The 23460-nt window shown below is 38.6% G+C and overlaps 2 protein-coding genes across 3 annotated transcripts in view; one reads left to right on the forward strand and one right to left on the reverse strand.

Moving 5' to 3' along the window:
- Positions 1-10581: 10581 nt before the first annotated feature.
- COPS5 (COP9 signalosome subunit 5) lies at positions 10582-23072 on the reverse strand. Its single transcript, XM_063327015.1, has 8 exons — positions 22765-23072; positions 22399-22633; positions 19576-19704; positions 18314-18379; positions 16741-16826; positions 13757-13868; positions 12776-12924; positions 10582-10982 (listed from the first exon to the last, which is right to left on the reverse strand). Exons 1-8 carry the CDS (start codon positions 22920-22922, stop codon positions 10898-10900), a joined length of 1020 nt encoding a protein of 339 aa, XP_063183085.1. The 5' UTR covers positions 22923-23072; the 3' UTR covers positions 10582-10897.
- CSPP1 (centrosome and spindle pole associated protein 1) overlaps positions 23059-23460 on the forward strand; it is a 66527-nt gene continuing 66125 nt past the window's right edge. Inside the window, exon 1 of one of the 2 annotated variants that reach the window (XM_063327002.1) lies at positions 23059-23174. The gene's annotated coding sequence lies outside the window, so the exon portion shown is untranslated. Of the gene's footprint in view, positions 23183-23460 lie in introns of both variants that reach the window. The other variant, XM_063327003.1, reaches the window with a different exon arrangement.

Below are 23460 nucleotides of genomic sequence, written 5' to 3' on the forward strand. Positions count from 1 at the left end.
GTGATCCTGCCTCTTCATTCAGTGCTGGTGAGGCCACAGCTGGAGTGCTGTCTCAAGGTCTGGGCTCTCCAGTACAAGAGAGACATGGACATACCAGAGAGAGTTCAGCTAAGGGCCATTAAGATGCTGAAGGTACTGGAACATCTCTCCTACGAGGAAACGCTGAGAGAGCTGGGGCTGTTCAGCCTGAAGAGGAGAAGGCTCAGGGATATCTCATCAATGTATGTAAATACCTGAAGGGAGGGTGCAAAGAGGACAGAGCCAGGCTCTTTTCTGTGGTGCACAGTGACAGGACTGGAGACAATGGGCACAAACTGAAACACGGGAGGTTCCCTTTGAACATCAGGAAACACTTTCACTGTGAGGTTGACTAAGCACTGGCACAGGTTGCCCAATGAGGTGTAGAGTCTCCATCCTTGGAGATACTCAAAAGTCTTCTGGACACAGGCAACCAGCTCTAGGTGGCCCTGCGTGAATGGGTACATTGGACCAGATGACCTCCAGAGCCCACTTCCTACCTCGACCATTCTGTGATTCTATCAGTTTAGCATATGAATAACTCACTGAAGTCCATAAAACTTCATACATGTTATGTGCTCACTGTGTTGGAACACACAAAGTGCATCAGCTGGTCAGTGACAAAATATATTGCTTCCAATGAAACCAAGGTTAGGACTTCATTTCTCTTATAGGAAAAATGACAAAAAAATGTTGTTACGAGCACATTCCACTTTGACCTTTGTTAGAAATGCAGACAAGGTATAAAGAGTCCCATCCTTCCAACCTCAAATTTCCTATATCCTTCTCTCAGGATACAAAAGACCATAAGATGTCCTTATTTCTGTGGTGGAATCCAAACTGAGCATGCCCTGGAGCTGCTTGTTCTGGGAAATGTTCCTGTAAAAGAAGTATGTTAATATTCTCAAAGTTAATTTTGGACTTAGTTTGTTCTCCCTCATGGCTGTAGATTTTGCAGGTGTCTAGGGCTGTCTGTTAGTAATCTGATTTAAAGGCAGAAAAAGCTATGAGAAGTTTCAGAGAGAGTATTTATTCATTAAGATTTGAAATAGGATTCTCATCTGGTGGCACAGAGTATTAAACAATCATCTGTGTACTCTCCAGGATGGCAGTAATTTGGCCAAGTACAAAAAGTCCTTGTTTTCAAAAAAGCTTTTGGAAATACCTGTGTAGAATCATTGGTGGCTATATTTCTTACAGTTCCAGATTGGAACATTGAACTGGAATTTAATTCTGAGGACATAAAACACCTTAAGAGCCTCCCTTGCATAAGCACTACCATGCATTTTGCATAGAGCTCTTTCTGCGTGTATGGATTCTATATGCGGGGTGTGTCATATAATGAGTAAGAAAGATATCCTTAGAAGAAAAATATCACTCTTGTAATTATAAAACATCACATTAAAGCCTGACAATTTCTGACAAACTTTTTCAGGGTCAGGTTTCAAACTTTTTTATGCAGTCAGACTTTTTCCTGAGTATCTCTGGCCTTCCTCTTTTGTGGCTAGACAGCTGTATAAAATGGAATCAACACAGTATGTAAGTTTTAATATGTAAAATATGCTGGAAACAACTTTTCCCACTGAATTTAGATTTGTTTTGTTTTTTATGTTTCCAAAGGTAGCGAATATAAGGTTCTCAAAAACATAGGGCAGAAGAAATAGTGCTTTAATTTCAAAAAACTTTCACAGAGCTGTATTGAAATGTCTTTGTCTGAAAAACAAAGCTATAATCCATTAAGTCTGATGTTGTCAGCTTGGTTTCTTAAGGACACGATGCTTACCCGTTCGTGATGTCTCTGTATATACTGCGTAGTAACTTTTAAACCCATCAAGCCAACTCTGACTAAAACTGGCAAAGGGGACAGGCATAGGATGGTAATAAATTCTACTATTTTTTCACAAAATTCAACAGCTGGTTAGAAAAAAAGATTCCTAGCCTAGCATCCTCATATGAGAGAGGGGCCGAAGCGTGACCCGAGCAGTTACCTGCTCCTCTGGCGGGCGGGCATTAGCCTGGCTCCGTCGGAAATCCGACAGCCTTCAATCATCCCCGTCCGGGCAGGCAGAAGGGAGAGCGTTACAGAGGTGGGGATGGGAACTCCAGCTACGACCCGCCAACCTTCTGCTTACAGTCAACAAAGGAGTAAGGTACTGCAGGAGACAGGGCGTCGGTATTTTGCTGCTCATGAATAATAGTTCTGGTAAATATGTAGTTTCCTCAGTTTTATCCGCGTGTCAAACTTGCTCTGAAATAGGTGTATGGCAGCATAGTTTAGTCATGGTTTAGTCATGGTTTTTGTCAAGAGTTATGTTGATGGTTGGATTCAATGATAGGAAAGGTCCCTCCTTTCCTAGGCAATTCTGTGATTCTATGGTTGTATTTCTATACTGGAAATGGTTTAGGTAAGACAGGTACCTGGAATAATTATTTATGTAAAGCCCTAACTTTAAGTGCTTCAAGTTCTTGGACTCATTCTGCTGCATGACAACTACTTGACAACACCTCCTGATTCTTGATTTTCCCTTGAATGACAGATTATGCATTCAACAATTAGCATTCCAAGCGAAGCTACCTTTCCTTCCCCACACTGGAGAAGCACCGGACTGGAGTTCTTTCCCTGCGGTGCTGCCTTCTCCTTGCTGACCACACACAGTTCATGGCTCGTGCTAGTGCTGCTTCACTGATTATACATCATCGCTTCTTCTGTGACTGGAGTAACATTTTTGCTCGTCCGGACTGCTGATACCAACAGAACTGTGCAGGCCTAAGCAAAACCAGAGCTGAGACAGAAAACCACTAATGCGATTAAAAGGAGACAGATAACAGGCTGGCTGTTACAAAAGTTCCTAAAATCACTTCTGCAAATACAACTAAAACCAAGTTAAAATATGTCCGATACCAGACAAGGCTTGAAGCCTTATATGGATAATAATTATTATAAAACTTTAAAGTCTGTTATTAGTACAAAACTGTTACCATCATTAATATTATTGACAGATGCCAAAAAGTGAAATAGCCTTTCTGCACCTCCCAGCATTAAAATCTATTAAAGCCTGGAAATAAAAGTGAAGTTATTGGAAAACTATCTGTTTGTTAGGACAAACACTTTATCTTTATAGTGTTTATAATGTTTTTTTAATGAACATTGCATCTTACCTCCAGCAGAGACCACAATGTTGATTTGGGAAATGCAAGATCCTGTCTCCAAAGATGAGTGATAAGAAATAATTCAAAATGCACTTTAACAGTTTTCACCATAGAGAAAATAACAGCTTTACAAATATTGTAATGAATTTTGACAGATGAACCAAGAAGAGAAAGTAAAAATTATTGTATGCTGTTATTATTCAGAAACAGTCAGAAAATATACTGGTAGCCCTGAATTATTTTGTCAAACACTGTATAGAGAGCAAATCTGAGCATTCACACAGTCATTCTTACTTGTTCTTAAATAGATGTAAGATGTTATTTACATGTTATTTGTCCCTGGCTGATGTTTTACATAAGTATTTGTGTTAAACCATTTTTGTCACTTCCACAATTTTACCTAATTGTCATAAGAAGAATTTTTAAAGTGGAAAGGAAGATGTTGCACAAAAATTTGGTATAATGAGGAGCTATTTTGGAGTTTGTATCACCATGTAGAATGCATACATCTTGTTTCAAGTTGGAAGAATATCTGCCGTTTTAGAACCTCTAGGTTTCTCCAGTTCTATCTCCAGCTTTGCGGAACCCGGACTGAAAATGCCTCCCTTAGAAACAGATTAAAATTATAAGCTTAATTCTGACCTCAAATGATAAGGCAAGTGAATGCAACTTGTCGTCAGCTGGAGAAGAAAGTTCAGATGGTTGTAATTACTAAAGAGTTCATGCTATTACATGCAGGCACACAAATTAATTTCCTTTTATAATAAAGTAATGCCACTGCAGTTCTTCACAAGCCCTGAGGTAATTGGGTCTAAACCAAACAGAAATTCACACAGGAAATGATGGACAAATTACATAGGAGTGGAATGCACGTTTCAGTTGAAAATGAAGAGTTCCTAAAACAATATATTTGTAATCCCCTCAAAGGGCTTAAGCTTTTCCTATCTGCGATGATCTAAACAGACAAACTACGCAAAACAGAGTAAACATTCTTTGCTAACAGCATCATTAAGAATTGCTATTTAAGGTGGTAACGTCTGACAAACCGGAGAGTAGTGATGACCTTTAGTGCATAAAAAGGGTAATACTTACATATCCTCTTCCATCTGTATTTTTGAAAGGCTAATGATCAATCTTCTTATTTCATAGAGGAAAGCAGACACAAGCTCTGGCAAAAATGCATTGCTAAAGTTTATGCACTCCTGATTTGTGAAAAGTCAGGAAGAAACCCCAGTTCTCCTGGGATGCAGTCCTATGACCTATCCACTGGACCATGCTACTTCCCAGAATACTGTAGTTTTCAGAAAGCCCTGTATGAAGCAATTTTTCATAATTAAAAACAAACCAAACGTCACAGCAAATATTTCATATGTTAGAAGTTTCATCTGAGGGGCAAAATTAACTTTCCTAAATTACATATTTCCTTGTGGATGTTATTACTATGGTCTGAAAAGTAAAACTACAGCTCATAAAAAATACACCCTGAGGAACAAGATACTTTATTAATTCCTTAAAGGTTTAGCATAATTGTTTTTAGCTCCAGAAAAATCCTTCAACTAACTGGAGACTCTGATGTCAGTTCTTCAAGGCTCGACACAAGAAAAAAATTCTATGTATGTGTATGCAATTAATCTTATGTATTATCATGCCCTATTTTAATCACTTTCACCTCTTAGGGACTTGCACCCGTAAAATGATGCTAGCTCAACTCTGTAGCATTTAAATTTTGTCTGGTTTTGTACTTTTGAAAGTATTTGGTTTTATTATTTTATCTTAACCTAGTTTATGGTACGATATACAAAGGCTTTTGTATTGAGATTTCAAACTAAATATTGTATATAAACAAATTATGTTAATTATATGTTAGCATAATGGCAGTCCAGTTCTGATTTGGACTTTTTGGGGCACAGCAATAAAAACAGATAAAATAAACAGTATGTTTATCAAAGAGAAAGTAACATACCAAGCTTATTTTAAAATGCTGACCTAAAATTAAAAAAAAATCTCCAAAGTTTAGCAAAGGGGAGAAAATAAGTAAGATAATTCACGTTTAATTATATTTAGTATATTTTTAAGCTTATAAACAAAGTAGTAAGATGTCAGCCATCAGTTTCACACCTTGTATTCTTGCATTTTTAATGATCGACATTAAATAATCGGCTGGCATTACAGTTCATAATATATGGAGGAGTGCTATAGAAACACTGTACGCCTTGGGGCAACGTACCAGGCTGTGCAGGAGTGATCCAGCACCCGAGTTCACGGCTGCCTTACACCTTCTAAAGCTACTGTATCTTCAGGAATGGCCTGCCGCACTGAAGTGTCGTGAAACACCAGACAGGTCAAGGTAAAAACAAAATATCCAAAACCAGATGCAGTCAAAGCTTTATAAAGGCACAACTGATAGAAATGCAAGAAAATTATGCTTCATTTACTAAACAGCATGTTTTAAAGAGCTCGTTCTATATAATCTGAGCTTGTGTGCACAAACTGCCACCAAAGGCAAGGAAAACAAGAGTCTCTTGTAAAATCGGGTCTGAACAGAGACATTGTGGAGTAAGGGGAGTTTTCCAGGGAATATCCAAGATAGACGGTGAACACAGCTGTTGTAGCCAGCTCACAGCTGCCTGTTATTCCAGTACTAGAACCAAAGATAATTTATGAAAAGCTCAAGGAATATTTCTTCTGGCCTGGCCTGAATGTGAGGTAAGGGATGACTGAAGAACTTGTGATGCTGCTTAAAAGCAAAAGATTAAGGTTAGCCTTTTTATTAGCTTTCTCTAAAGCAAAAATATTTCTTGACTTCAGTGAGGTTGTTCGTACAAGGAATGCTTGTAAGAGTAAAGATTGCAGAGTTTGTAACAAAATCCAGATACCAGTGGCAGATACCGGTGGCAGAGAGAGTTTTGGGGACGGAAACATTTTCTAAAGTTTGGCTTTCTTCAGTGTATCGAGATTATTGCTCAGAACTCTCAGTTATGGCCAGTCCTTCAGCAAGGCTCGGTCTCCAGCAGACATCTAACGTAAGAGACCTAGGGAAACGCTTAACATCCAGTAACTCCCATTGTCCCTCTGAGTTAGTGCCGAGTTTTTGAAGATCAGGCTGCTTGGAGGTACAAAAGGGGGCTGCTGGATGCAGAATTATTTAGAAAAAAAAAACTGGCCCTAATAGCCTGATCACCTTATTTAGCTTTTAAACACTATCCACAACCATTGCTAAAACAAATACAACCAGAGTAAAGATGTTACGTTTTACAGATTAGTTAAGAATAGATCTACTGAGTAGGTAATCTGATTGTTTACGTGGGACTTCAATGCAAAATTTCACTATCTTAAATGTCTTGGCTACATATAAAATCTGAGCAATAGAAGTATTCTTGTTTTATATGACCAGACACCTCAGATATACCATATAGATATAAATTTGAATTGTTTCTGCTGCCGTTAGTTACTTTTAAAATAATCCAGGAAAACAATTTTGCAAGTTTCTGAAGTGCTTATTTTAATTTTTCAAATATATATATATATATATGTGGTAGTTAGGTACAGTGCAGACAAACGCAAGATAAAGGAATAATTGTGCATGCGAGACCTACATCTGCACCTTGTCATTCCTGCGCGAGGCCTGAAACCATCTCCTTCTCCAGTGTACAGCCTTTAGAGAGCAACATATTCTTCCTTATAATCACTGCAATTCGGTGTTTGTCCTCCAACATGTTTATTTTCAAGTTTCTCCTACAGTTGAGTTACTATTCTCTGTGCAGCTCTGAAATGCGCACGTCAATCAGATGAAACCCTGAAGGGTTTAAGATAACTAAATATCTCGAAGTTTTCAGCTGGTCACTTGGCTCTTCTGGGTACTCAAATAGTGATGGTGAGGAGCTCCAAAAAGATCTCACAGAACTGAGCCAGCAAAAATGTGGCAGAGGAGCTTCGATGCAGATAAACGCAGCTTGGGAAAATCTGAACCATGCCCTCACAAAGCTTTCCGGAGTTGTACCGACCAATTCAAACTTAAGCAGTTTTTAAGATTTTGAAATCATCAGCTTGATGTGCAGCAGCAACCAAATAAGCCAATGGAACGCTGGGTGTCAGCAGGAAGGGTACTGAGAACAAGGGAGAACTATTTTGCCCCTCTATAAAACTTTGGTGCACTCAAATCTTGAGTACGGCGCAGTTCTGTGTTCTGTGTGTAAAGTACAAAGCAGGATGAGACTTGGTACTGGGGGCAACTAAAGGGATCAAGTGGGTAAAGTGAGTGGCAGCTTTATAACCGCATGAAAAAGCTTAAACTTCTCAATGTGGAGAGAAGGCGGAGGTGACGATACGATAAAAGCTAATAAAATCATAAAGGTGGAGGGTAAGACAAAAAAACCTGTTAATCAGCACATGCCACACTATTAGAACCAGAAATGCTCTATAAAGCGACTAGATCCATTAAAAATGGGTAAAAAAGTGGCCAGGTTCACGTGCGTTTCCCCCAGCAGCACTCCTGTGGCTGCTGTTAGAGATGGCCAAGCAGCATGTCTCCCATAACCCCTTACCTTCTCTGGCCTGTTTGCATTTTAGGTAGCCCGGGAGACAGGACAACAGCTGAACAGAAATAGAAGCCAACCTCTCACAGCTGCATTACTCCATTCAGTACATTTAAAAAAGAAGAAGGCAAGAAAAATTATGTCTTTTTTTTTCCTATTTCCATGTGGCAACAGAAGCACAACCATTCAATCTTCAGGCAAGAATATTAATTTATAGGAGCTGCCGTTCCAGTTCCTACCAACCATTTGAAGGGAACTTCAAAGGAGAAGGAGGTCTGATAGGACGATGAAGCATCTTTGACTGTCCCACAAATCACAGAATAAATCTAAAAGGCTTTTCTAAAAGCCTGCGCACAATAAAGGTGAACTGCTACTCTATCAGGAATTACAGCTGAGTCCTTGGTATGTGATCTGTCTTTGGATTGTTGAGATTAGAATGCATAAATTGTTTAAAAGTGCAATTTGCTTACATAAGAAAGGTGAGATACAGGACAACTTGAATAAAGAAAAATAGAACAGGAGAGGGAAGAAGTTCAAACACAATCCAGCATCCTCAGCATTCCATAATTATAATATCTGTCGGTAAATAGTGTTAGATGAAGAAATTAATTGTGATCATTGAATTAGATTTTTATTTATTAAAATGTCAAAGGCACTCAGAAATTTTGTATGCATGCTTGTCTCAAAAATCTAAATAAAGAGAGCCTATTTGCATGTGCTTTAGTATGTCCTGAATTACATTAGCTGTCAAAATAGTTACCTGTGGCACCCATTTGCCTAAACTAATTTCTAAATAAAAAGTGGGTGCAAATGTGGGAGGATGAATTCATGTATTTGTTGATATACAACATGTACTGTCCTCCAAAATACCTTTAATCCTAGTATTTTGAAAGTCTCAAAACTATGAGGTGGTATGGATTAAGGTGTACTTTCTATCCCTTAATGATTTTCCATTGTTTAGGATACACTTGTACAGGCGCAATGGCACATATGTGTGTGTGTGTGTGTGTGTACACGTATTGGATGACTTCTTTGTGGTAGCCACCTTCAATGCATGGAATTCTGATCTCAGTTAAGGCAGAATTGGGAATAACGCTAGCATTAAAAATGTCCGATCAAAGACAAGGGCATTCTTATTTTGCCTCCTGAACGCTGTAGAAAGGATCCTATGCAGGCCACAGGTACAGCCACGCTACGTGTAGGATTCTGAATTGAGTTATAACACTATATGCTCAGCAAGTAGCAACACGTGTAACTCAACTGACAACTGTTCACATCAGCATTCATACTGCTATAATTTATAAAACAACTTGGTACTTTAAAGCCAACTTGTGACTAAAACCATGCAGTCTGAGCCTACGTGCATGAAATTTCAGCTCATTGCTGTCACGAATGATGACAGTTTAAAAATGCTAAATAGCCTCATATGAGATTAAACTATTATTTTATATTTCAGGTAAATACAGGATGTCCAAAACTTTTTGTATCACGTTATGCAAGGAGAATTCTATAAAGTGGCAACACAGGTTATATTTCCTAATAGGCAAGTAAACACATTGAGTGTGAGAATGGCTGTGTGCTAAAATTTTAAAGTCTCACAAACGCCCATGGAAGAAAATAAGTAGAAGTTACTGGCCGGGTACACTTGCTGGATCTTCCTTGAACTTAAAAGGTACTGCTGCAGGCTTATGTCCTGTGCTTGCTTGTACAGAAGTCTATTGCTGCCACTTCCAAGAAAATTAATAGCTTTGAATATTAAAATACCATGGCTCTCTTCTCCTGCCTCCCCACTGCCATGCTGGAAGAAGCATAAAATTGTTCTCCTATCAAACTGCACATCTGGTAATTATCTCAACTTTACTAGCTCCGATTAAATATATTTTTCCTATATTGTTGAATGCTGCTGCTTTAAAACACTTGATTAATTTCTGCTTCAGGGTATCTGCATTTCCCTGCTGAATGATAAGTTTCCATTGTATAACTTGCATCTTAGCTTCAAATACACTGGAATCCATTTGGATGAAAAGCCCCACATGAATAATAGCTATTAAAATTTCCAGACCAAAACAAAAACAAAACCCACATCAAGGCAGAGTTGAAGCTGAAAAGGACTATCAGTTACTTAAGGTATAAGGCGTAATGGTATATCGTATAAAGCCTGATGTAAGTTATCCCAAAAGTAAACATTCCAAAAACCCCAGGAAACTCAGTATTAAGGACAAAAACTTAAAAGAAATCCAAACATCTTGAATTATTGAAATGCAGTACGAAAGCCTCCAAAACAAACTTAGATCAGCCCCGCAGCAGCCCCATGTTGTATGCCAGCAATTATGATTAATGCATTTTAGTATCTGTGGCCCTAAATTAGCCTAATGCGTATTTCAGAGATGATAACTTTTCATTTTCTTCCTTTGTATGCAACAAGTTACTATGACAAGCAATAGAAGGTGAGCAGGAGAAAAATAATAAATAATGGTATAGAAACAAATTATTAGTCTCACTGCAGAACTGGTCATTACTTGACTACTTAGAAATACAAAATGTCCATCATAAGTGTGAAGCTACAGAAAAAATACTGTTGCATCATGCATTAATGTTTCATCACTGTGAGAAGAAGCCATTTCTGGCTGGACCAGTAAAACTAAATCAGGAAAGGCTCCATTAGATTTAATAACTTGTTAAAAGATGAGCAAATGGGATTTCAATTCTTAAAATTAAACACAGAAATGAGAATCTGAGAAACAAACTTCTTATACTGCATAGGCTACCTCTCTAATCTAACTGAGTGGACAGAACTTCTCTATGGAATATTAAGAAAAAGACTAAGAGGAGATGAACATTTGCCAAAAAACAAAAAATCAAGCTCCAAAACACTCACTCATTTTCAAAATTGTTTTATTGCAGTTGGATAATCGAGATAAATACCTAAGAGCAAAATCCAGTAAGTCAAATTTATTTTACTTTTGGAACAATTCTCCAAACTGGTTGTGTTTTATGATAAAGAACAAAAAGTTGCACTACATTTCAGAACATTTTGTTCTTTAAAACTGGTTAGACAGGTGGGAAATATTAAAGTACTACAAATTAAATGAATAATTTTCCACTTCAGCTTCATTTCTCAAATTGAACAAGTCCAAGCGAAGGAAACCATGACTTTTTCTGCTCTGGAGATGCATATCAGCTGGTGATGCACTTCAAGCTATATTAATTTGATTAAAAAGTTTATCCTTAATAACCTGAGACATCAATCCATGTATAGCTTCTATGGTGGTCTTGCAGCTGAAAAACAAGCATAAATTCAACATTGGCCAAACACTGAACTGAACTGTCATTTTATTTGAAGATATTCAGCTGTTTTGGAAGTTCAGGGTGCCCATAACCCCATGAATCTTAACAACTGTCCAGAAAGGAAAAGTCACACACAGCAATTTAGCCATTGTTGCCAATAGCTTTTTGTTACTTAAAAAGCAAACTGACAAGCACTATACACACAAAGACCAATCCCAGAAAACTTCTTTGTCTGGCAATTTAGGACATCTTACATTAACAAGAGCACGAGAGCTCTGTGGTCATCTGAACCGAAAAAAATAACACAAAAAATCCCCAAGGGAATGGAGCTAGCAGCTGTTATCAATACCTGAAGGCTCTCACTATCCTCTACCTTGTCTCCTTTCCCCAACCTCAGGCCAGTAGTGCACAATAACCATAGTTCCTCTGAGAAACTACAGAGAACATTAAGGGATGAGTTTATACAGCTAATCAGTTATTAGTCAAAATATGTAATGTGCAAAATACCCAAACAGCTGAGAGGATTCCTATTGATCTGCTTCCTCCTGTGTGCCTGGCTTAGGGGGATGTAGTATCAAACTAACAAATAAAAACGTCTCAAAACTGAATATACAAATTTACCAACCCAGAAGGCATGGAGGAGAGTGACAAATTACTAGTAGATAAATAAAGGAATTCTAGGCAAAGGTTTGGCTAATGCATATGTACTTTTAGAAAACGGCCCTTAGAGATGCGTATGTGCAGTAACAGAAGACATATAGGCAAGTGTAAGCACTTTTACACTAATGTCTTACAGGATTGTTTTTCCTAAAACAGGTATACCAAATAATCCTTTAGCGAACTTTGCAACCATATTTCTTGGAAGTAATTTAGGTGCCCCTGAATCAATTGTCCTGGTGTCTGTGCAAGTCTTCTACTATCTTTTCTCTTTTCTTAGGAAAGATTATTAGATGAAGAAAAACATACAACTGTAAAATTTTGGGAACTACAGTAGCCTCTGTTACACAGGAAAGCAGAACTGATGACAAGATCTCCAGAGAGACCTTATAGCAGCTTTCCAGTATCTGAAGGGCACTGCGGGAAAACACTACAATTTTGAAATTATGCTGTACACCCAGTTCACTTACTAATAATAGAAAGTATTTGCTATCAGACAGCGTAGCTAAATACAAAGGCCAGAATTTCTGTAATCTACTTCTTAAAAACAAAACCAAACCACAAAACAACAACAAAAAATTTCCTCATTTGTGGAAAACGGATGTATTAATTAAGAAGTATGAAAAAATGTGAGTTCTTAATTTTTAAGTGAGTGAAAGTATTACAACAAGTGTAAACTAAGTGGACTGTTAGCGCTAATTCTTAAAATCATGTTCTATATAATAATTCTATTTACTGTTAAGTTTAAACCTGATTAATGACATAAAATGTGCTATTTTCTAGCAATGCTACCATTTGCATTTGACATAAACCATCTTTTTTTGGTTTGCCGTATACTGATGGAATTTAACAGAGATTTTTTGTTTAATAAACTACAATTGAATTTATTCCAGAAACAGAGATTGAAAAGCTACTGTAGGTTTAATAAAGGCAAGATTTTCTTACACTTTCAAAAATAACTGGGGATATTTGGAGTGTCTCATTCCTACCTATAATCTAATCATTCTTATCTATGATCTTGGTAGGTTACAATTTAATTGGTAGGTTACAATTAAAGGCATGATAGAAGTTTAAAAACAGAATAACACTTTTTTTACAGGGAAGAACACAAGAATGCATTATCTTACCTGTCTCTTGTTGCTTTTGCAAGTTTGTCTTCTGATTTCTTATCATGAGTCTCTAAACCCAGTATGAAACTGCCCCTTCCAAGCTGAGCTTCTGACTGTTCTAATTTTTCAGACAAATCAAAGACTTGGCCAGTGGTGTAGTCGGCATTCTTAGGAGAAAGAAGGCAATAAACATATTGAATTCTAAGCTATAAGAAGTTCAAGCATTTATATACAAAATAAACAGAATCTGAAAGGAGTCTTTAAGATTGTAGTACTGTACGTTTTAACCTGTATCTGCAATTGAAATGATACAGGACATGAGTGGCACGAGGGGTGGTTGAGAGAACAGAAGCTTGACGTCTGACAAATGCTCACTACCTAAAGCCTGAAATGGGCATTCTTTATTACTTTCCATACCCTAAGTTATGAAACCAAGAAAGAGTAAGTAAAACTCAGTTGGTTTTGACCAAGAGAAAAGGTATAAAATTGGTTTTTGCAGAAGGAAGGTTTTGATGCTAAGCTGTTACATTGAAGGTCTGCCTGCAGTATTTCTGCTGCAACCCTGTTTTAACAGATCTGTTAGTTGGGGTTTTATTGGTGGTGTTTTTTTGTTGTGGTTTTTTTTTTTTTTTTTTTTTTTTAAATTAAATGCTCAGTTATTCAATACCATTATTTTAAGGCATACTATTCATTACAGTGCTAAATCTCTGCATTACAGATATAAAAGGTTAAAAGGTGTTTAAGACAAAAATCTAAGGGCGTAGAGAACTCAGTAAAATTAAACATAAGTTATACCCTCCTTCTACTTTCAAAGAGCAGTTATAAGGAACATTTAAGTATTTATGGTTAGGAAAACCTTCCCTTCTTGTTTAGTCTGACAAATAGATTCTTTATGTGGATTTATACCTATCAGTGTCCCATTAAACATTTTACAGTAGAGGCTGGCTTTCAGCACTAATGAATTAATATATGCACATAATAACATACTGTGGTACTTACAGTAAGCAAACTAGAAGAACTGAGAGTGTTCACCCAGTACTTGTTCCACAAAAGCTCAAGCAATTTACGATCCAAAGATGATTTAAAGTAGGAGACTTCTAAAGCATAATACCTTTAAACACAAACATGCAAACAAAATAAGCTTCCATCTAAATATGTCTTGTTTGGCTGTGACACCTGAAGTACGTGCATCTCAAAAAAACCTTATCAATGGCAAATCTCTTCAAAAATTCAAAGCACTAAACAATACAAAAGTTACCCCCAGATTCAATTCTAACTCTAAAAGATCTTTCAGAAGTATTTCACATATAGCTTTAATACAGGTATACATAATGCCCACAAATACTGCTGTGTTCCATTTAATGAGACTGCAAGGCTGTTTCAATTATTCTCTTAACAACTTCTTATGCAATGCAATGATGCCCTGCATCATGCTTAGGATCTTCAATACTGTAATAATTGTTATTAAAGATGACTGCAGTTTTGCATATATCACCTCTAAGTCAATTAGGAATGTTTGATAGCAGTAAATGTTACAAACAAATAATCTTATGTTCTACCACACTATTTTGAAAGCCAGGCTTTAGTGGAATTCACAAGAGATGATAAAGCAGATAGAAAGCTGAGCTATGCAAAGCCATTAGCACAAGTGAATTACAGCAACATTAAAGAGCTATAGTAAACTTCATTTTGATCAGGGAATTCTTGAGTAGGTTATTAATAATCCTATAATCTCTTGATTTCTCTGGAAAGTTATTTTGCTTGGCATTTCTCTAAGAAATTCTACCTTGAGATAACTATGCTTTAAAATCTACCAAACACACTTTAATATTTCCATGACAGAACAAATACCCTTATTTCAATATGCTAAGAATAACGAGGTACTAAGTCAGTTCTTCAAAGAGATGTGTGGCGGATTCAAAATTAGAAATCCAAGTTGTTTTAGGAATAGTGTAATAAACTTACTTAAAAAGATTCGATGGAAGCAGTTTCACATTGGGCACTGAATATCAATTAAAAGAGAGGAGTTTGACTAAGATTATCCAGATTGCTACTATGAAGCAATTAGTAGTCACTGGCATTCCAAACAGACAGGATCATTAAGGATCTGGAGAAGTCGTCTTATGAGGAGCAGCTGATGGAACTCGGGTTTAGTCTGGAGAAAGGAGTCTCAGGGGAGACCTTAATGCTCTCTACAACTATCTGAAAGGAGGCTGTAGCGAGGTGAGGGTTCGTCTTTTCTCACAAGCATCAATGATAGGACAAGAGGAAATGGCCTCAAGTTGCTCCAGGGGAGGTTTCGATTGGATATTAGGAAAAATTTCTTCACTGTAAAGGGCTACCAAGCATTGGAAGAGGCTGCCCAGGGGAGTGGTTAAGTCACCATCCCTGGAAGTACTGAAAAGACGTGTAGATGTGGTGCTTAGGGACATGGTTTAATGGTGGACTTGGTAGTGTTACGTTTGCAGTTGGACTCAATGATCTTAAAGGTCTTTTCCAGCTTAAATGATTCTATGATCATCATTCAAGTTTCCTAAACTTTTAATTCTTACTCCGACTACCCATACTACTGAGAGAGAACACCATGACTCTAGTCTTTTGTATTATTAGTAATTCAGTAACGTGACAAATTTCCAGTTTTAATTCCCTCTCTTTGCCTAAGTGCTGTTTCCTTCTAGGAAAGGCTGGAAGATATTTTCTTGGTTTGGATGAAGAGAAACGGCTTGTACAAGAAGCCAGCTTCCTGAGACGGAGACTATAAAAATAACTATTAAGCACTTCCAACTTCAATAAAACCACCAAATGAACTCTCCCAAATTGACCGCTTCTAAAAAAGAAAGGATAAAATGTATCCTCCTTTCATGCTTAAAAGCATGGGTTTACGGCCAATGCCAGACTCATAAAGACTACTGCAAAATGTCAGGAATGATTACAATTCTAAAAACATTTTTGTGCAACTATTGTTATAGATTTTTCCTCAAGTCGATAGGAAGACCAGTTCCCAATTGTTTTAATTTCCTTATCTCTTCAGGGTCAGACCTTGCGTGCAACTATAAATGTACTGAAGAACTGATATGCATGCACCATAACCCTGAAAAACCTATTCAACAGCCTACAGGACGCACTGGTGTCAACGAGATCTTCAAGTTCTCTGTACACAGATGCTTAAGCCGTAGTGCTTGTCAAATATCTGAAGGCAGAATTGAAACCAGGCCGTTGTTGAAAGAAGTGGTCCATCTTTCCTTAGCTGTTCTTTGCAAACACTGCGCCTCCGACATCTCTCTCTACTTTCCACCCCACCTTAGGTTAACCAGCAAGAATGTGTGTGCTGACACAAGTTGGACCAGATAAGGGGACTGACCTGGCAAAGCAAATGCCTCGCCAAGTAAGTAAATGTAGGTATGAAGTGAAGAACACGTGGCTGGGGACAGAATAGTTAAAAAACGAATGGTTAAAACTAAACTACCTTTTTAATTCATGGAAAGTAATCTATCAGGAGAGAAAAATGCAGTAATCCTTCCTGTTGCTGATGTTATCCTTGAAGCAGCTGCACTTTCCAATCCTAACAAAGACAGAAACAATCTTAACAGCGATGGAAAAACTTCCCAGTGATGCAGGACGAAGAGATGCACCACATATGCCACTACTGAGAAGAGCAGATAGATTAGTCTCCCTAGCCCTGCCACTAAATCTACATCCAACCCTTTCCTCCCTGCACTAAGAAAGCACCACTACTTAAAGGTGTTCACGAATTAACTGTTAAAGCTTTTAACCAGGTTCATCTTCATCTTTGAAACAGTTCTCCCCTAAAGTATCTCCTGATAATGTCAATAACACTTTTTCATAAAACCAACAATACTAAAGCAACAAAGAACTTCAAAATTTGAAACACTGCAAGAAATGCACTTTTCTGTAATGAATCACTAACCTAAAGACAAAAATTGAGAACTTGTGCTAGGATTAGTAGTTTTGATGTCACTTACTGTTTACAATGTACACCGAAGTCTTCTATTTTATTAAGTGGAATAGTCTGGTACTCAGAGGGGCCTTCATCTGGAGGTTTATAGCCCTAAAAATTCAACAAAAGGCAAAGATGACACAGTAATTTTGGGACTTTTTTAAAAGCCTAAACTCTTTTAAAGCACTTAACAAAAATTCTAGTTTATGCAATTCCAGTTTATTTTTCCTAAGGAAAATGAAACTTCCCCCAGTAGCCTGAAATTTAGAATTTTCATGGATCTCAAATTTACATATGGCTTTACTAGCAGTCATTACATTTACAGGTCTATCAAAAAGCATGTTGTAAGCAATCCAGTGGTCATAGTTGAGATTTTTCAAACAAGTAAGATGACTAGCTATGATTAGATTATTTCTTAGATGAAAGAAAGAGTAAGCTTCTTCTCAGATAATATTTCTCTACCTAATTTTGGAAGTGATTTCAATCCTTCGTTGAGGGAGGCCAGAAGGCATGAGAAGAAGGAAGAAACATCCATGCCTTGGATATGCCTTAGGGATACCTAAAACTTCAGTTACTTATTTAGCCAAGGTGGTGCCACTCACAGCTACAGACTAGGCAAGAACTGCCCGCGGATCACTACGAGGACTCCCTAAAAAGGCACTTCTAACGTGCATTTTCTATACCAGATTTGGTTTTTAAGTGCAGGATTTTTCTCCCTGGTCAAAATTCTGAAAGTATTTATGAGGTGTTTTTCTCTAAAGAAGTTAATATTCTCCTGAATGACAGACTGTTCTAAGAAGATCTCTCGTGTATTTATTTGTCAACACAAAAATAATGTTTGAATGCAACTGGGAACCTCTCACATTTTTGTTAATTACAGTTTTACCAGATGTCAGACTGAAATTTGCAATGAGTGAACAGTTACTGGAAATTTGAAGGATATAACTGAACTTTATTAGATTGAAATTAAATAGCACAGTTATCTCTGCCAGAAGTATTAATGAAAGCCTGCATTTGGAGATCTAGATCTCCATATGTGATTTCCTAGTTTTTAGCCTAAGTTTTCCATATTGTTTAATTCACTCAGTTTTTTTATACGTTATTTTGCGAAGATTCATAATATTTATTTAAAAGAGTTAAGTACATTCTTTTGAATCTTGGTTTTCTAAAAGGAAAAGCAGATTACAACATATAAAATACACTATTAACATTTGATTTTAGGCCTAAAAATAACAGAGAAGAATTAACATAAATCTATTTTGATGAATGCCACCTACAACTATATCCATTAAAAATGGCTATATCGAGCTATGTTATTTCAGGACAGCTCCACTATCTAGACAGCCTATTTGATTTAATGCTGCCAAAAATCTATGAAAAACAAACTAGAAGTCAACCTTTGCAAATTTAATCAATACCCAAAGACACACAATAACCAGTATATCAGCATGTCTTCCTTTTGGAATGAACCATGACATACAGTACAGCAATGCAAATCGAACTGTCAGATGATCAAACTGCAGTAATCTTTAGAACCAATCTATTACTTATTTAAAGACAGTTTAGTGATCACACACTGGATAATTTTAACTGTTTACCTTAGGATATGTCCTAAATGCTCCAAGATTTACTTTGCCCGCAGATATTGTTCTTGTTGGATCAATCTGCAGAAATACATGTAATTCTTGTTATATGCATTTTATAAATTACTACAGGCTTAATAAACTTTACAGTAATTATATTTCAGAAATTTAATTAGTGCAAATTTTATTAGCTTTATCATAAACAGTACTTTTTCAGTTGGCCTCTGCTGGTATGAGACTCTTTAAAAAGATCGGAATATCAATGGCCTTCTATAGACCATTTTTTCAAACTCATTTTCCTTATTTCCCAAATACTTTAAAGAAATTGTACTTCAGACCAATCAATAAACCATAATAAAAATCTGCATTTTAATCTTATTACCACTAAAAGTTAAGAAAAGGTATTATGTGATCTGCTGCATTTTGGTGGAAAATACAGGAAACTAATGAAGGAATCTCCTTGCTAACATATTTACTAATGTCCTCTTTAATTTTAAAAGTAATTAAAAAAGAAAGAAAAAATAAAGAAAAAGAAAAAAGAAGTGCCAAGGAAAGTGTTCTGAACCTGTGAAATTATGTCACAACACAGGAGAGCTCACCTGGTGGAAACAATTCTTAAGGGTGATTTATCCTTTTCTAATGTAATTCTTCCATCATAACTATATTCCTTCTGACTCATTTCAGTCTTTTTGCCTTTATTTCCTTCAATAGCAACGGTTATACAAGTAGGACTTAAAATAAGGTTTGTGATCTGAAGCCTGGAAGACCCTGAAGGGCCCAAAGAGTTTCTTCAGACTTTTCTTCAAAGATGGATTTCCTAGTGTCTTCTACCTTGCACTATGCCATTGATTTAATTTAAAAGGCATCTTAGACACAAAGTAACAACTCTGTGAACACACTTTGCTCTATTTCTATAGAAAAAGCAATGAAGAGAACAAAAGAAACAGATTTTTGTTCTATTGCAAGAGGTTGAATATGGATTGCTCAATGCATTTTTTTGAGAAGCAGTACTTTAAGTTAAGAGTAATGTATGGATTTCTACAGAGCTACCATACCTGGATCAATGCAGTGAAAATATCCTTGGTAAGCAATACTAGTGGTTTGACTAGTATGTGGCCAACAAAGCAAAAGGAGCAATACCAATTTAAAATTCGGATCTAACATTTCCATCATGCAAAATACACACTACTAGAATGTCAACAGACAGGAATCTAAAAATTATTCCCCCCTCAACATAATTTGCTATGCAGTTTCATCAACTATCAACCAGTACTTACAACCACTGCTACAAAGGGTTCTTGAAATTGCTGATTAAGCATCTGGGTACTGACGTCGATCCCAGAGAGCCAGCAGCCGTAGCCGGGGTGACTGTGGTACCAGCCAATTGCATTTTCTAGACGACCAACCTAACAGCAGTGAAGGAAGATAAACCCAGCGTTACATCTCCATTCTGAAAGTCTCAGCTGCCATCTACTGCACCTTCCAGCATACTACAACACGGTGAGAGGATAAAAAAAGAATACACACACAGCCTGTGATCTAACTTACCGATACTAAACTAAATACTAAACATACACCTTATTTTGCTAGACTGTTTTCTAGAAACCATACAACTTGTAGTAGTAGCATTCTCTGTTACAGCTACCACCACAGAACAAAGAACTCCAAGGAGACAGGAGCTCCTTCAATGACAGCTGAAGTACGGAAGAGATTCTGCATGGTGAGATGGCAAGTAAACTGGGAGTCCTCAGCATGGAGGAGAAATTTCTTAGGGTGGACAGGATGTAAATATATATAATCTCATATAATGTATGGTATGTCAGTAGAGAACAGCTGCTCATTATTTAGTACAGTAACACAGCTCAGCGGCATATAGGTAGGTTTAAAAAATAACTTGAGAGGCATGTTTTCAAACACCAGAAGTGACAGACATTATTGCCAGAGCATGCTCTGAACATGAAAAGATAAATGTTTAAGATTTTTTACAATCAAAAAACCTCAAGAGCTTCCAAATAATACCCTCAGATATCTCTACAAATACTGGGTGACAAACAAAAAAAAAAACCACCACAAAAAAAACCCAGCAGACCGAATAGCCATCGCACATAATTTTGTAATCCTCTCTCAGGAATTGCTTACTGGCTGCTCCACACCAAGTCGAATAACTTATATACCAGTTCTTAACTGAGAGTTGTGTGTTTGGATGCATCACCTGCTTGGTTTTACCAAATACTGAGTATGTCAGCAAGGTTAAACCAGAAAAAGGAGACAGAACACACCAAGTGCCTATTGAATGGAACATTTATTTTATTTTTGAATTGGTGAATAATATTTATCTTTTCTTTACAACTTTTCTTTATGCTCCCATAATAGAGGCCAACAAAATACTAAAAAATACGTGTTATTTTTCAAAGCCAAATAACAGATTTTGACTGTATTAACAACAGATCCTGCCCATGGAGAAGCAAATAACTGGAATGTAGGCATCGGTAAAGTACTTATGCAGGAGAATATATAAACTTGCAATGTAACATTAAAAAGAGTTATTCCAGGAACAGCTAACTTGCCAAAATCAACTGTGGAACAGCCAGCATGCAAACTCTCCCAGAGCACCAATAAAGCTGAGTTATTACATTTGCACACAAGTTGTTTCAAAATTGTGAAACCAACTATAGATAAAACTGTACAATATAAGCACTAAAAAAAATGTTTCCTATCCTGAGTACTCCTACATAAACCTGGACTTTAAACATAAGATGAACTAACCATATATAAAAATACTAATTTTACGTGATATACTCACTATTTCGAAACCCATTATGTCTACCTAAGAATTGGATAGTACGAATATATCTTTAGGTAAAGACAGCTTCTTAAGTTATGTACTTTTCTGCAACAACAGTATTAGCATCATGGCATCTATAGTTTCCAGATAAAAGGAACTAGATGAAATAAATTATTTCTCATTTTCCCCATAAACAGGGATGAATTATTAAAAAAGGTCCCAGAATACTTCTGTATTATGTTTAATCTTTTCTGATGTTATGATCCAGCCTAATTCACATCTATTTAAATATCTGTAACTGCATATAAAGCTGTGAATATCAGGACAACTCTCCCAAATAACCCAAATACTGCTCTGTTATCCCCACTGCATAGGTAGGGGCTTTTAATTTTAGCTGGTTTAAAGTACTTTGAGGATTAAAGAAAAATTAAAGGGTAAACTGGACCTCGAAACTATTTGAGCTTGTAGAATTAGAATTATTTTAATGCTTAGTTGTACTATAGGATTGCCCTGTATTGTAAGAAGCATGTTAGTAGGTGCTCTGATGTGTCATGCTGGTTTCTACATCAGCCACTGAGCAGATTCATATTTCTGTTATCCTTCTGCATATGAGAACTTTACTGCATAGTCAGGCTTAATGTGACATGGATCTCTGAATACAGGGTGATGAAGAGGGGGAACAGACATTTGAGTCAGTTCACCTAAATTTCCAAATTAGAACTACGCATAATTAAGTTGCACTGAAACTTACTTATTCCTTCATTGGCTTTTCCTTCACAAATGCGTTTTCTTTATTTTTATGGAAAACAGTGGCATAGCTATGCAGTAAGACTTCAGAAAGCAAGAAGGTAAGAATAAATGTCACATTCCTGATCTACAAATAGTAAGTATCTCTGTCACATACATATTTTATATTTAATTTTGCATACTGTTTTTAGAAACATGTAGTATATCAGTTATTTTAGAAACACTCTCCCTTCTTGTTCCATCCACAAGCCACGAGCTGCAGCCACAAAAACACTTCCTGAGCAATGAAAATCCTTTATAAAGAAGAATCCAGTACTTGATGACCCCCTACAAGACGTGGAAATGTATGTGTGAAAACGTTTAGAGGGCCCTATGTTCCTTGCTGCCAACAGTTCTCTCAGCCACGTTTGATAAGAAACAGGACAACTGAACAGCCAGGTTATCACTGTGGGAGGATGGGAGGGGGGGAAAGCCTGCAAACCTCAGAATGTGTTACTACACGATTAGCTTACCAGAGCCGCAGCCACACCACGGAGGGGGAGAAACACTCTTTGGCACTTCTCCTTACCTGCTTGGCGTTTTCGATGTAAGCAGCCATGTACTCGTAGGCGGCGGCCTGAGCGTTGACGCGAGTCTCGGTGCCCTCCACCGGCAGGGCGAAGCTGTCCATGATGATCATGGTTTCCCCGTCCACCTTGCCCAGCATGAGCCCCATCACCTCCAGGTTGCCCCCCGACCTGGCGTGCATCACCATCTTCAAGAGGGCCAGCGCAGAGATCTTGCAGTACTTGAAGTAATGGTGGCTGCAACAGAGAGGCCGCGGAGGCCATCAGGGCCGGACCTGCCGCCCGGTCAGCGCCTCAGGCCCTCGCCGACCGCTCGCCCGCCCCTCCGGCCCCACCGCCCGGCCCGGTCCGGCCCGGCCCTTACTCACTCTTTGGTCCAAGGCTTGGCCGCCAGGATCTCCTGCTGCTGCTTGCGGTCGTACTTGTAGATCTCGTCGATGCTCTGCGCCTCCTGCATGTTGTTGGCCAACTCCCACGTCTTCTGCGCCATCCCGCTCCCGGAGGCGCCGCTTCCCGCCGCCGCCATCACCCCCCCCTCACCGGGCCCGGCCCTGGCCCGCCTCACCGGGCCGCCGGCGGAACCAAGCGAAGCAGGGGGGATGGGGGGGGTGCGGCGGGAGGTGGTACGGTCCGCGCAGGCCCGTAGCGGCTGCGGGCCTGGGGAGCAGGGCCGCGTTGCGCCGCCCTCCGAAGCAGCAGGGGGCGCTGCTCAGCGCCGCCCGCCGGTTTCCGGGGAGGCGGTAACGGGCGCGGGACGCGGAGGGAGCTGCGGTCGCCGGTGAGCGGGTGCGGACGGGGCGGCGCCCGGGAACTGTCCCCCTACCACCCTCCCCGCTTCCGCAGCCCGGTCTGCCGGGCCCGGTGCGGGGGGGGGCTGAGCATCCGCCTTCTTCGCAGGCCGGGGCGGGCGCTCGCGCTCTGCTCTGCGGCGGGCCGGACGGGGGCGGCTGGCGGGGACCGGAGCGGGAGAAGGTGCAGGGAGCGGGCTGGGGCCCGAACCGCCGTGCCGGTGGCCGGAGGGGGCAGCGGGGCTCCGCGAGGCCTTTTCCGGCGGCAGCCGTTTG

This window comes from Chroicocephalus ridibundus, chromosome 2 (assembly GCF_963924245.1).
Source record: "Chroicocephalus ridibundus chromosome 2, bChrRid1.1, whole genome shotgun sequence".
In the NCBI taxonomy this organism is placed as follows: Eukaryota; Metazoa; Chordata; class Aves; order Charadriiformes; family Laridae; genus Chroicocephalus; species Chroicocephalus ridibundus.

Excerpts from the sequence above, each read along its gene's own strand:
- COPS5 (XM_063327015.1), bottom strand. The coding sequence starts at position 22,922 with ATGGCGGCGGCGGGAAGCGGCGCCTCCGGGAGCGGGATGGCGCAGAAG. Across the intron at positions 18,380-19,575 it reads AACCCTTTGTAGCAGTGGTT|ATTGATCCAACAAGAACAAT; the intron begins GTAAGTACTGGT and ends GTATTTCTGCAG. Across the intron at positions 13,869-16,740 it reads TTCGGTGTACATTGTAAACA|GTATTATGCTTTAGAAGTCT; the intron begins GTAAGTGACATC and ends TTGTGTTTAAAG.